The sequence below is a fragment of the Carcharhinus amblyrhynchos genome, chromosome 7, assembly GCF_965287045.1.
Source record: "Carcharhinus amblyrhynchos chromosome 7, sCarAmb.v2.hapA, whole genome shotgun sequence".
NCBI lineage: Eukaryota > Metazoa > Chordata > Chondrichthyes > Carcharhiniformes > Carcharhinidae > Carcharhinus > Carcharhinus amblyrhynchos.
Genome location: NC_137330.1, coordinates 105,190,293 through 105,204,090, shown reverse-complemented (window position 1 = coordinate 105,204,090; position 13,798 = coordinate 105,190,293). Strand labels below are relative to the sequence as shown.

The 13,798-nt window shown below is 44.5% G+C and overlaps 1 protein-coding gene across 2 annotated transcripts in view; it reads left to right on the top strand.

Annotated features, from left to right (window-relative positions):
* The window catches only part of ddo (D-aspartate oxidase), a 61,936-nt gene extending 49,246 nt beyond the window's left edge, over positions 1-12,690 (top strand). For both annotated transcript variants that reach the window (XM_080192898.1, XM_080192900.1), the window contains exon 5: positions 11,682-12,690. In XM_080192898.1, coding sequence (XP_080049024.1) covers positions 11,682-12,255 — 574 coding nt within the window. In that variant the 3' untranslated portion in view covers positions 12,256-12,690. The remainder of the gene's footprint in view (positions 1-11,681) is intronic.
* Positions 12,691-13,798: the final 1,108 nt, after the last annotated feature.

The window sequence follows — 13,798 nt, the reverse complement described above, 5'->3', positions numbered from 1 at the left end:
CAAATAAACTTGTTGGACTTTAACTTGGTGTTGTGAGACTTCTTACTGTGTTTACCCCAGTCCAACGCCGGCATCTCCACATCATGACTACGTTTGACTCCAGACCTAGAGAAACGTGATTGGTCAAAGCTGCCAGTTCCAGGCTTATCAGCAAGTAGGGGTATGGGCCAAATGTCAGCTTTCTCAGGGATACCCACATCACATGAAAGGTTTTTTTAAAAAAGGCACCCCTGTTATTATAATTAAACCTGTTAATCATATTGTTTAATGCTTAATAGAACCCCTATAATGTCAAATGAGGCCATTTGGCCCATCAAGCTGCACAAACAATGATCCCACCCAGGCCCTACCCCTATAACCCCATATATTGGCCCCCTGCCACTAAGCGACAATTTACTATGGGCAATCTACCTAGCCCGCGCTTTGGAGTGTGGGAGGAAATGGAGCACCCAGAGAAAACCCACACAGACATGGGGAGAATGTGCAAATTCCACACTGACAGTGACCCAAGCCAGGAGTTAAACAGGGGCTCCTGACTCTGTGAGGCAGCGGTGCTAACTACTATGCCGTCATGCCGTGCTCTGGAGAAAGTTAATAGGGATGTCACAGGTATGGTGCACAAGGCTGTCTAATTCTGTATGTTTGCCCTCCTAACCAGCAGTCTGGCAGTGCCAAGATCACAGGGACTGCAGCTCACTATCACCTTCTGAAGGAGAGTTGGGGCTGGAGAATAAATGTTGGCCTAGCCTGCAGTGCCCATAGCCCATCAAACAAGAAATTTTTAAAAATGAGGTGTGATATCCATCTGTTTCCCACACACCCTTTAGACTTTATTACCTCAGACCGCACTTCTCTGTGAACCTTGCTTGTCACAGCCCAGGATGACTGGTTGACTATTAATGTCACCCCCTCTCTGCCACCATCCTTCCCCAACCAATCCTTTACTGAGCGTAATGATGCGATTTGAGTAAAATGCATTCCACCCACTCCGAACATCCTGCCTCAGTGCCTTCAGTTTCCCCAGTGACTGTGTCCATGAGTTTAATCTCTCCCTGCTGATAGCTGGAACGGGGATGAAAAGCTTTCCGATCCAATGGATGAGAGATGCTTTCCAATTGCTGAGAGAGTGTAATGAACTGTTTATATAGTCTATGGGGAAATAGCATCAATGCCGGCTCATTAACAGCTCAGTGTCTCTTTATGCCTTGTGTGAAGAGACTGTTTTTAAAACATCAACACAACGCTCTCAGAATATTTTCTGAGGCAAAAAAGCAATGAAGACGTTAATATTCTCTCACAATGTTGCTCTCGTATGCACTGCTTCGCGGTTAATATTCCTCTCCCCTCTCTGACGAATGCTGTGTGACAGCCCCACACGTCTATGGAGAGCTCTCTAATGTCTCACTCCGTTGGCCATTGTTTGTGACTGGAGCCCAGTCAGTGAAGGAAACAAGAAATTGTTCATGGAAGAAGCTCCACAACTGAGGCCAACCCTCTCCTTTGCAGTGATCAACGCGCAGGGATCTAAGATCTCTGGCTGATGCTTTATTCCCCTTATGCAGCCTTGAACATAGAAACTAGAAGCAGGAGTAGGCCATTCGGCCCTTCATGTCCTCGCCATCATTCATCTTGATCATGGCTGATCATCATGTTGCAGTTGAGTTTCTGAAATGCCCAACTTTAAGAACAAGTTTAAGTGAATCAGGTTTCCCCATTAAAACCAACCTAAAAATTGTAGTTAGCTTCTGTCGGACCCTTCTCATCAAAAACATTAAACACTAGACTTGTGAGTTAAAATGTGGCGCGTGGGAGAGTCAGAGAGTGGGAGATCCAGTGATGGGGGGGTGGGGGGCGCCAGCGACAGGGAGGTTCAGGGAGCGGCCATGAACCTAGAGGGCCGATAGCCAGAGGAAGGGGCAGGGAGCAATAAAAGCCACTCAGAATGGCACTGATGTTAGACTGGCACAAAACAAAACTCGCAACGTTAAATGAGAATACAGGTTTAAATTTATCTATTTGTGTTACAAGTAGGCTTACATTAACACTGCAATGAAATTACTGTCCTGACTTTAAAGTGAAATGACTTAAAACAGGGCATGATACATGGTGACTTACTGGAGTTTAATATAGTGTGTACAGGTTTGATAGTGTTAAGCTGTGGATGTATAAATGTACCTCGCTATTACTGTTGATAATTCTATAGTCTAAGCAGCATCATGCATCAGCGACAGGCAGCACACTGACTAGTGATGACATTCATGATGCTGCAACAACATACTGCAGTCTCAAGGGTAGTTTCTATGAACTCCTGCTGTAAATAACAATATGAGATTTCAGACATATAATCACAAGGCTTGTAGAATGGCCATAAACATCCTTCCTAAACTCCCATCCCCTTTATTACTCCAACACTGCCTTGTGATCATTCTTGGATAATCCATACAGGACTGAATCTGTAATAGTTTCATAAATCAATTGTAAGCAATGAGAAAGTGTTATCACGGCTGTCTGTAAATCGCGCCTGCATTCCTTCACTAATGTTTCAACTTTCTGCCCGGTACAAATGTGATTACAGCATTGATTTTTATACCTGGCAGTAACATTCTTCTCACGGTTCCCAGGTCCTTCAGTGAATATAATGGTATTGCATTCCCAATTTATTGTCTTCACTAACGAGCAGAGTTTTGCACTAAAGGAAACCATTGGATTGTCTTTGAGTGTGCTCAGGGAAGGGAAGAGCACGGGCTTGGGGGGGAGATATTATTGTTAGAAATATTATACAGCGAGTGTGTGATCCGGTACCTATCACAGGTGAAGGAGGAGAATATAAAAACAAGCCTTCTTGTGGGAATTAATTTGGGAAATAAGGAGAGCAGGGAAATACGAATAGCACATGGACAATGATTGATTTTAAAATCACAGTAAAGTAGGCTACAAAGCAGGATGTGAGGGCTAAAATAGAAATTAGATTGGAATGGCAGAGTATATTAAATGAGAAATAAAGTATTCCTATAAACATACTTATTACAGCAAACTGGTAAAAATGAAAATGGTGGGGCTACAGAAAGAAACCCAGTGATTGAAGGGTAATGAGTACAATCAATGAATTCTCAGAACCATCAGCTTTTTCTTGGGGGTGAGTGGCTAAGAGTACTGTGAGCATTTGGATATTTGATTTGATTTATTATTGGGATACAGTGAAAAGTGTTGTTTCTTTGCTCTACAGACGGAAACATACTGTTCATAGAGTATTCGAGGAGAAGGAAAGGAGAGGGTGCAGGATATAGTGTTACAGATGAGAAGGGTGGGGATTGGAGTTAAAGGAGAATGTATTCAAGGTGAGAGCACGTTCAGGTAAAAAAGGAGTGTGTTGGTGGATGGGGACAGGCTGAGTTACTCAGAAAAGGCATTGAGGGATAGAGATGTGTAGGAATATCCATCATGGAAAAAGGATGCTTGAGGGGCAGGAAACCACAATCTGTTTGAGGTGATAGGCTGAAAGAGGATTTTTGAGACTATTAATATGGTATCGATTTTTCTTTTCATATTTGTAATTTTAAATTCTGTGATTGATTATAAAAGCACCTGTTTTTCTGTGACTCTGTTCACACACCATCCATTCTGGAAGCGTTTTCAGAAACAGGCGTTCAGTCAGTCAGTACACTGGGCATTCAATACGACCCAGTTATATCACAGGTAAAACCTCAGATTTTTTTTCTAAGGTGCAGGGAGGTCTGATGAGAAAATCCATCGGTGGTTCAGCCAAGTAGACACACAAAAAGTACTTGCCTTGTTGGCAGTTTGGACAATTAAAAGTTATGCACGCAACTAGTCATGGATCAGGATTGTTTTCCACATCCACTTTATACAGTCAGTTTGTTCCAGAATGTGGAGTGATCAGCACAAATATGAGACAGCTAATTGGTTCTCTCCCTAATATCATTATGGGTGGACCTACACCACACTGACTACAGAAGTTCAAGGTGCAGCTCACACCACTGTCTTCAGGGCTATAGATTCTAGCCTTTATGCTGCTGCTCACTTCATTGAATATAGAACAAAAATACAATAAATATAATTTCATATGTCTGTTACTTATGCAATTGTGCAGCATAGAAGGAGGTTATTCGGCCCATTGAATCTGCACCAGCTCCTTCAAATTGCAATCCAGTTAGTCCTACTCCCTGCTTGTTCTCCAGATCTCGGCAGCTTTTTCTCCTTTTAAGTACTCATCCGGTTCTGTGTTGAAGAGTACTGTTGAATCTGTATCCACCACGCTATCAGGCAACACAGTCCAAATCATATTACCTTGCTGCATAAAAAAAATCCTCAAATCCTCCCTTGCCCCACCCCTGGTTCTTTTGCAAATCACTTTAAATTTACGTGGCGGAAAACTGCAGCAGGTGACGGTGCAGAGGGACCTCGGGGTCCTTGTGCATGAGTCGCAAAAACCCAGCCTGCAGGTGCAGCAAGTGGTCAGGAAGGCAAACGGGATGCTGGCCTTCATAGCAAGGGGGATTGAATATAAAAGTAGGGAGGTCTTGCTGCAGCTGTATAGGGCATTGGTGAGGCCGCAGCTGGAGTATTGTGTGCAGTTTTGGGCGCCGTACTTACGCAAGGATATTTTGGCCTTGGAGGGAGTGCAGAGGAGGTTTACTAGGCTGATGCCGGAGTTGAGGGGGTTGAGCTATGAGGAGAGGCTGAATAAACTAGGCTTATACTCGTTAGAGTTTAGAAGAATGAGGGGAGATCTCATTGAGACGTATAAGATGATGAATGGGAAGGGTAGGATAGAGGTGGAGAGACTCTTCCCGCTCAGAAAGGACAGTAGGACTAGGGGACACAGCCTCAAGATAAAGGGGGGGCGGTTTAGAACGGAGTTGAGGAGGAAATTATAGGCCGGTTAGTTTAACGTCTGTGGTAGGTAAAATGTTAGAATCCGTCATTAAGCAGGAAATTGCGAGGCATCTTGAAGGGAATTGCTTGATAGGGCGGACGCAACACGGTTTCATTAAAGGGAAGTCGTGTCTGACAAATTTACTGGAGTTCTATGAGGATGTGTCTAGGGCAGTGGATAGAGGAGAGCCGGTGGATGTGGTCTTTCTGGATTTTCAGAAGGCGTTTGACAAGGTACCTCACAAGAGGTTATTGCAGAAGGTCAGGGGACATGGAGTTGGGGGTAGGGTGTTAGCGTGGATAGAGGATTGGTTGTCAAATAGGAGGCAGAGAGTGGGGGTCAATGGGTGCTATTCGGATTGGCGGTTGGTGACTAGTGGGGTGCCCCAGGGGTCGGTGCTGGGGCCTCAGCTATTTACCATTTACATAGATGATCTGGAGGAGGGAACCGAGTGCAGGGTGTCGAAATTTGCTGATGACACCAAGATTGGGGGAAAGGCAAATTGTGCGGAGGGTGTGGAGAGTCTGCAGAAGGATCTAGATAGGCTGGGCGAATGGGCCAGGAAATGGCAAATGGAATTTAATGTTGGCAAGTGTGAGGTGGTCCACTTTGGTAGGAAGAATGGTAGGAAGGACTATTACTTACGTGGCGAAAAACTGCAGCAGGCGACGGTGCAGAGGGACCTCGGGGTCCTTGTGCATGAGTCGCAAAAACCCAGCTTGCAGGTGCAGCAGGTGGTCAGGAAGGCGAATGGGATGCTGGCCTTCATAGCGAGGGGGATTGAATATAAAAGTAGGGAGGTCTTGCTGCAGCTGTATAGGGCATTGGTGAGGCCGCAGCTTGAGTACTGTGTGCAGTTTTGGGCGCCGCACCTGCGCAAGGATATTTTGGCCTTGGAGGGAGTGCAGAGGAGGTTTACTAGGCTGATACCGGAGTTGAGGGGATTGAGCTATGAGGAGAGGCTGAATAAACTAGGCTTGTACTCGTTAGAGTTTAGAAGAATGAGGGGAGATCTCATTGAGACGTATAAGATGATGAATGGGATGGATAGGATACAGGTGGAGAGACTCTTCCCGCTCAAAAAAGACAGTAGGACTAGGGGGCACAGCCTCAAGATAAAGGGGAGGCGGTTTAGAACGGAGTTGAGGAGGAACTTCTTCACTCAAAGGGTGGTGAATCTCTGGAATTCTCTGCCCGTTGAAGTGGTGGAGGCTGCCTCGCTAAATATTTTTAAGAAGCGGGTTGATGGGTTCTTGATAAGAGAGGGGATTAAGGGTTATGGGGAGAGGGCGGGAAAGTGGAACTGAGCCACAACAGATCAGCCATGATCTTATTGAATGGCGGGGCAGGCTCGAAGGGCTAGATGGCCTACTCCTGCTCCTATTTCTTATGTTCTTATGTTCTTATGAACTTCTTCACTCAAAGGGTGGTGAATCTCTGGAATTCTCTGCCCGTTGAAGTGGTGGAGGCTGCCTCGCTAAATATTTTTAAGACGCGGGTTGATGGGTTTTTGATAAGAGAGGGGATTAAGGGTTATGGGGAGAGGGCGGGAATGTGGAACTGAGCCACGACAGATCAGCCATAATCTTATTGAATGGTGGGGCAGACTCGAAGGGCTAGATGGCCTACTCCTGCTCCTATTTCTTATGTTCTTATGTTAAATTTATACCCTCTTGGTACCGCTCCTTCACCCATTGGAGTTAGCGTCTCTTTATTAAGTCTTTCCAGACCCTTCCTGAATTTGACCACCCCTATCAAATCAATTCTTAAGCTTCCCAAGCTTCTCCAGTCTACATGTAACTGTGATTCCTCCTCATCCTTCATGAGGGTATAGGTTGGGTAGTGCAACTCTGCTAACTTTATTACTGCCTCAAAGAATTCTGGTAGACTTGAACATGACCTGTTGCTTCTAAATCCATACAACTATCCCTGCAACCTCTTTTTTTCTTTAGTGCAATATTGATAGCAGCTCATAAAATTCTGAATGATTTTCTCCTATTACTAATCTCTAGTAGGGATAATAGTGATGCTGAGATGCCAGTGTTGGACTTGGGTAAACACAGTAAGAAGTCTTACAACACCAGGTTAAAGTCCAACAGGTTTATTTGGTAGCAAAATCCACTAGCTTTCGGAGCGCTTGCTGCTCCTTCACCAAGTGAGTGGGAGATCTTTTCACAAACAGAGCATATAAAGGCACAAACTCAATTTACAGAATAATGGTTGAAGTGCGAGTCTTTACAGCTAATCAAGTCTTAAAGATACAGACAATGCCAATGGAGAGAGCATTAAGCACAAGTTAAAGAGATGTGTATTGTCTCCAGACAATACTCAACACTGACAACTGCCAGTTTCCAGATGCAATTCTACAACTCATCTGCTTTATCCTGGACCACAATGTCTTCACCTTCAACAATCAGTTCTTCATCCAGACATACAGAACAGCCTTGGGGACCAAATTTGCACCTGAATATGCCAACATCTTCACGCACAGGTTCAAACAAGACTTCTTCACCACACAGGACCTTCAACCAATGCTATACACTAGATATTTTCTTCCTTTGGATTCATAGTGAACAATCACTGAAACAACTATATGATAGCATCAACAAGTTCCATCCCACCATCAGACTCACCATGGACTACCCTGCGGAATTGGTTACATTCTTGAACACACACATCTCCATTAAGGACGGTCACCTCAGCACCTCACTGTACCGTAAGCCAACAGATAACCTCATGATGCTCCACTGCTACAGCTTCCACCCTAAACATGTTAAAGAAACCATCTAGTATGGACAAGCCCTCCGTATACACAGGATCTGTACCCTCAGATGAGGAGGATCGCAACAGACACTTCCACACGCTGAAAGATGCCCTCATAAGAACAGGATATGGCACTCAACTCATCGATCAACAGTTCCGATGCGCCACAGCAGAAAACTGCACCGACCTCCTCAGAAGACAAGGAGAAACTATGACATCTACTCCGGAGCCTTCAACATGTCACTGGTGAAGTCGAACATCTCGCCAATGCCATCCCCACATCCCCATCCTTGCCTTCAAACAACCGCACAACCTCAAACAGACCACTGCCCACAGCAAACTACCCAGACTTCAGGAGAATAGTGACCATGACACCACACAACCTTGTCACAGCAACCTCTGCAAGATGTACCGGATCATCGACATGGATACCATCATCACACGTGAGAACACCATCAACCAGGAACACGGTACATACTCTTGCAACTCGGCCAACATTGTCTACCTGATATGCTGCAGGAAAGGATGTCCTGAGGCATGGTACATTGGGGAGACCATGCAGAAGCTACGACAACAGATGAATGAACACAGTTCAACAATCACCAGGCAAGACTGTTCTCTTCCTGTTGGGGAACACTTCACCTGTCACGGGCATTCGGCCTCCGATCTTCAGGTAAGCATTCTCCAAGGCGGCCTTCACGACACACAACAGTGCAGAGTCACTGAGCAAAGACTGCCAAGTTCAGCAGGCATGAGGATGGCCTCATCTCACACTATCTGTAACTCCCATGATGTGCCTGGACTTGCAAAATCTCACTAACTGTCCTGTCTGGAGACAATACACATCTCTTTAATTTGTGCTTAATGCTCTCTGCACTTAGATTGTTATGCACTTTGGTAGAAAGAGTAAAGGGATTGAATATTATTTAAGTGGAGAAAGGCTGCAGAAAGCTACAGGACAGAGGGATTTGGGGGCCCCCGTCATAAATCACATGAGGCAGTGGGAAGTGTAGACAGATTCAGTGGATGGGAGGCTAGTTTGCGTGTTGGATTGGGCTACATTCACAATTTTTTGTAGTTTCTTGAGGTCTTGGGCAGAGCAGGAGCCACACCAAGCTGCAACACAACCAGAAAGAATGTTTTCTATGGTGCAGCTGTAAAAGTTGGTAAGAGTCATAGCCAAATTTCCTTAGTCTTCTTAGAAAGTACAGCGTTGATGGGCTTTCTTAATTATAGTGTTGCCTTAGGGGGACCAGGACAGGTTGCCGGTGATCTGGACACCTAAAAACTTGAGACTCTTGATCATTTCTACTTTGCCCCCATTGATGTAGACAGGGGCATTTTCTTCACTACGCTTCCTGAAATTGATGACAATCTCCTTCATTTTGCTGACATTGAGGGTGAGGTTATTGTCGCCACGCTAGTTCACCAAATTCTCTATCTCATTCCTGTACTCTGAAAGCTATGAACGGTAGCATGCAAGAAGCAATACTTTTCACTGTATACCAATATGTGACAACAATAAATCAAATCATATCAAAATCAAAAGTATTTATTTAGGGATCAGGATTGCAAACACAATGTGACCCATTTCTATGTGATGGAATTTTTGAACATTCTTCTGTTTTTATTCACATAAAAGATTTGAAATTATGTACTATAGTTAAAAGTTGTGTTTTAAAACAGTGCTTCCACACAGGGTTTAAAAGCTGACTCCAGCTCCACAAAGGATTCATTCATTGATGAGTTAAGGGTTAGGCATTGACAGTTTGCATTAAAAACTGGCAAGTCAGCTTGTGCAATGTCGCGGCTCACTTATGGCATGAAGTCGAAAGGGTCGAGAGCTTCAAGTTTTCAGATGTTCAGATCACCAGGTCACTCCATATGGATGCTATAGTTAAGGAAGCCCACCAATGCTTCTATTTTCTCAAAAAACTAAGGAAATTTGGCATGTCAACTTCGACTCTCACCAAAAGACATGATGGTTAGGTGTATTGATCTGAACAGATGCCAGAGTGTGGCGACTAGGGGATTTTCACAGTAGCTTCATTGCAGTGTTACTGCAAACCTTGTTTGTGACTAATAAATAAACTTCAACTTCAAAAACTTTTACAGATGCACCACAGAAAGCATCCTTTCAGTACGTTGATGAAGCATCCATCATGCAAACCAGCCTCCCATCCATTGATTCTGTCTGCACTTCCCGCTGCCTCAGCAAAGCAGTCAGCATAATTAAGGACCCCACAGACTCTCGGCATTCTCTCTTCCATCTTCTTCTGTCAGGAAAAAGATACAAAAGTCTGAGGTCACGTACCAACCAACTCAAGAACAGCTTCTTCCCTGCTGCCATCAGACTTTTCAATGGACCTACATCACACTACGTTGATCTTTCTCTACACCCTAGCTATGACTGTAACACTACATTCTGCACTCTCTCATTTCCTTCTCAATGAACGGTATGTTCTGTCTGTAGAGTGTGCAAGAAATAATACTTTTCACTGTATGCTAATACATGTGACAATAATAAATCAAATCAAATCAAATCAAAGACCAAAAGAAGCAATTGCCTCACTCCCAAGCCAAGAGAAAAACAAAACTGGACTGTGTTTGTTAACAATGCGAAGAGGCAAGAGGAGAAAGAGCTGGTTTGATTGACAGGCCTACTGGTGAATCATGGTTAGCTCAGGAATTACAGAGTATATGAGAAATATAGAGAAGAAGGACAAAGGGACACAGAGTCAGCCAACTGAGGACACGTTCAAGGTCTCTAAACCTGGCAACAGGAATTTGAACTATCTCAAGCCTGAAGTCCGCAGAATCAGAAGACTAATTATGAAAATTGAAGGGAACCGTCAAGCAGGGATAGTGCAGTCTGTCTATATTATTTTCCTTTACTGGAGTGGGATTGGTTGGTTGAGTCAGGGTGATTATAACTGTTACCACAATCATTCACCCACTGCCTGTAAACTAAAGCTTCTTAATGGTTTTTATCTGCCCTCGTTTGATTAAACTGTTTCAGTTTACTTTTGGAAAGATGAGAGAAGCATACATGAAGGCATGAGTGATCTCCAGTTCAGATTACAAGTGTGTGCTACTGTTACAACCCTAGGGTATGCTAATTGTATAATGAGATATTCAGCAGTACAGGCACAGCCTTGATAGTAAGACGTGGGATCACTTACAGGAGTCACCACTCTACCCTTGAGAATATCTAAGGCAGGCTTGAAATTGACCCCCACCTCTGATCCTTTTTTTAGGATCTGATGCACTTTAGCTCATCAGAAATAATTTTCAACTCTATTTGCCTGCCATTATTTTTACGACTCTCGCTTTCACACAGTCATGAGTGTTTGATCTTCCAGATAGACAGGGATGGTCTTGGGAGGGGGATATCAATTGCTGCAGGGGTCTGTGGGGACTGGGGGAGGAGTATTGTAGGAACGAAGTTTCTGATGTGAAAGAAACTCAAGTGGGAAGTGGCACAAATCCCTGCCAATCAAGCAGCAGTGCGTACCATCCACAAGATGCACTGCAGCAATTCACCAAAGATCCTTAGACAGCACCTTCTAAATCCACGACCACATCTATCTAGAAAACCAAGGGCAGCAGATACTTGGGACACCACCACCTGCAAGTTCCCCTCCAAGCCACTCTTCATCCTGACTTGGAAATATATCGCCATTCCTTCGCAGGCGCTGGGTCAAAATCCTGGAATTCCCTCCTTAATGGCATTGTGGGTCAACCCACAGCACGTGGACTGCAGCGATTCAAAAAGGCAGCTCACCACCACCTTCTCAAGGGCAACTAGGGATGGGCAGTAAACGCTGGCCAGCCAGCGATGCTCATGTCCCAGAACTTAATAAAAAAAAGTGGAAAGTAACCTGATCCCTGATTGGCCTTACAGACCAGGCAGTGAAACCTGATACTTCCCTTTTTATCCGTTAATCTGTTGTTTATTACTGACTGTCGAATTCTCTTTGTAAACACTGTATGTTGATAAAGTTTGAATTGTTAATTTCAGGTTATTGAATGCTGGTGGCCAGTTACAAACTGGGAAGATCACGAACTTCTGGGAACTTGATGGAAGGTACGACATCATTGTGAACTGTTCGGGTATTGGAGCCAGAGCTCTTACCGGAGATACAAAGTTATATCCAGTCAGGGGCCAAATCCATAAAGTTCATGCTCCTTGGCTGAAACACTTCATCCGTTTAGGCAATGGGACCATGTACATCTACCCAGGAATCTCCAGCGTTACTTTGGGCGGAACGAGGCAGAGAGATGATTGGCGGACGTCAGTTGACCCATCTGACAGCGAGGCAATTTTCGAGGCGTGCTGCGCTTACGAACCAAGTCTCAGGCTCTCTTGCAAGTTATTTGAAAGAGTGGGTCTGAGGCCAACCAGGGCGGTTTTGAGGCTGGAAAAGGAGAAGCTGAAATGTGGGGTGCGTCAGATGCACTTGGTGCACAATTACGGTCACGGGGGGGCTGGAGTTTCCTTCCACTGGGGAACGGCGAAGGAAGCTGCCCAGCTAGTGAGGGAGAGCGCAGCAGAAATTCGAGGTCAGCCCATTTACACCAAGTGCCAACTGTAATCAGGCAGTCACTGAATCTTAATTATGGCAACTTTGGTGTCGAAATAAAGCAGAGATAATTCTGTAAGTGCCTGTAGTGACCTTTATGGGCAATCCAGCCAATAAATCATAAAGACATGACCACAGAATATACAATTTAGAAATTAAATTCATTTGGAGTATTCTGAGGCGGGCATTATGCATGTTGCTACAGTAATTCAGTGCTGTGATTAATTTGGGTAACAAAATAGAAATTTACAAACCAAATCCATAATTCAGTATCTTTAATTTAGTCACTGATGATTGCTTTTTACTTTGAGGTCAAAATTTATGCATTTCTAATTTGTATCTTCTGCCGAAATACATCATTGTTTTACTGCCTTTGTATGCAGTGAGGAGATGGGAAGTTAACACAAGTGTTCAAGTGTTTTCAATAAAATACTCAATTATTGACCAGTGAAGTGAAAATGGGTGAATGAATTACCAACAACCATCACCTCCAACTGCAAGATTCAATCAGATACTTTTTTCACTGTGTTAGCATGAGGTAATGACCCCTGGGCTTCATTGACCGCAATTCTCTGGTCTTGTATGTCCCGCCATCGCTGCCAGCAAGAATGGAAAATTTGGCACTCAGCCAAATCTTCATTCACTGCAGCGGGACAGAAGAATCCTGGCCGCAGGCGAGGTTGGAGAATTCCAGCCATTGCATCAGTCTGAGCCACAGACATGGGGTGGGATTTTTCCACCAGGCTGTGCTGATCGAGGAGTGTAGTGGGGTGGGCAATACAAGCAAGAGGTGAATGGTTCATGCTGCGGGTGATGTCCTTGCGGGAGGAGGGGGTGGTGATGTCTGTGGGGGGAATGGCAAATTTCCCAGTATATTGTGTACACAAAGTATGCACTATACTGGGAGATCGGGGTGCCTGTGCACTGGTGCCCCTAGTGCTCAGCAGCTGGCTTCCCAGTGATTTGAGACTCTACGCCCCCCCCACCAACTGCTGAGAATCACATTCCAGCCTCTGAATTGCACAGAGTGCCATAAATCACCACCACTTACCTTGCTGACAAAAATGGTCAAGAGAACCTCCCGGTTTCTTGCCTGTTTACACTTAGAATTTTTCTGAGAAAATTCCGCCCCTGGTATTGCAATGTTGAGGGGGGGTTAGGTGTAGAGAACTTAAATGATGAAAACATGAGCCATGCTGTGCATCCACAGAAAGTAAGCACCTGTGGTAATGACATCTCCCTATGCAAGTGTATCCTCACTGTTTTAAAGCCTAGAAGGAATATGTTAATGTGGTCCATCTCCTAGAATGTGATCTGGTGCCTATTAAAAGCTGCTGGAACTTAGCATTCACATAAAACCCATTGGCCCATTCATCTCCTCTTGGTTTCTGTTCCTTAAAAGGGAATTTGTTTGCCCATTCCATCAATCAGTTGTATTTGTTGTAATATTTGTTCCATGGATCTCAGAATTATGTTTATTCCCAGTTTTCTTCACAGTGTACTCTGTCTGCCTGTCTGTGGCTCACAGTGAAGGTATTTGCAATTGAGTTCTGTC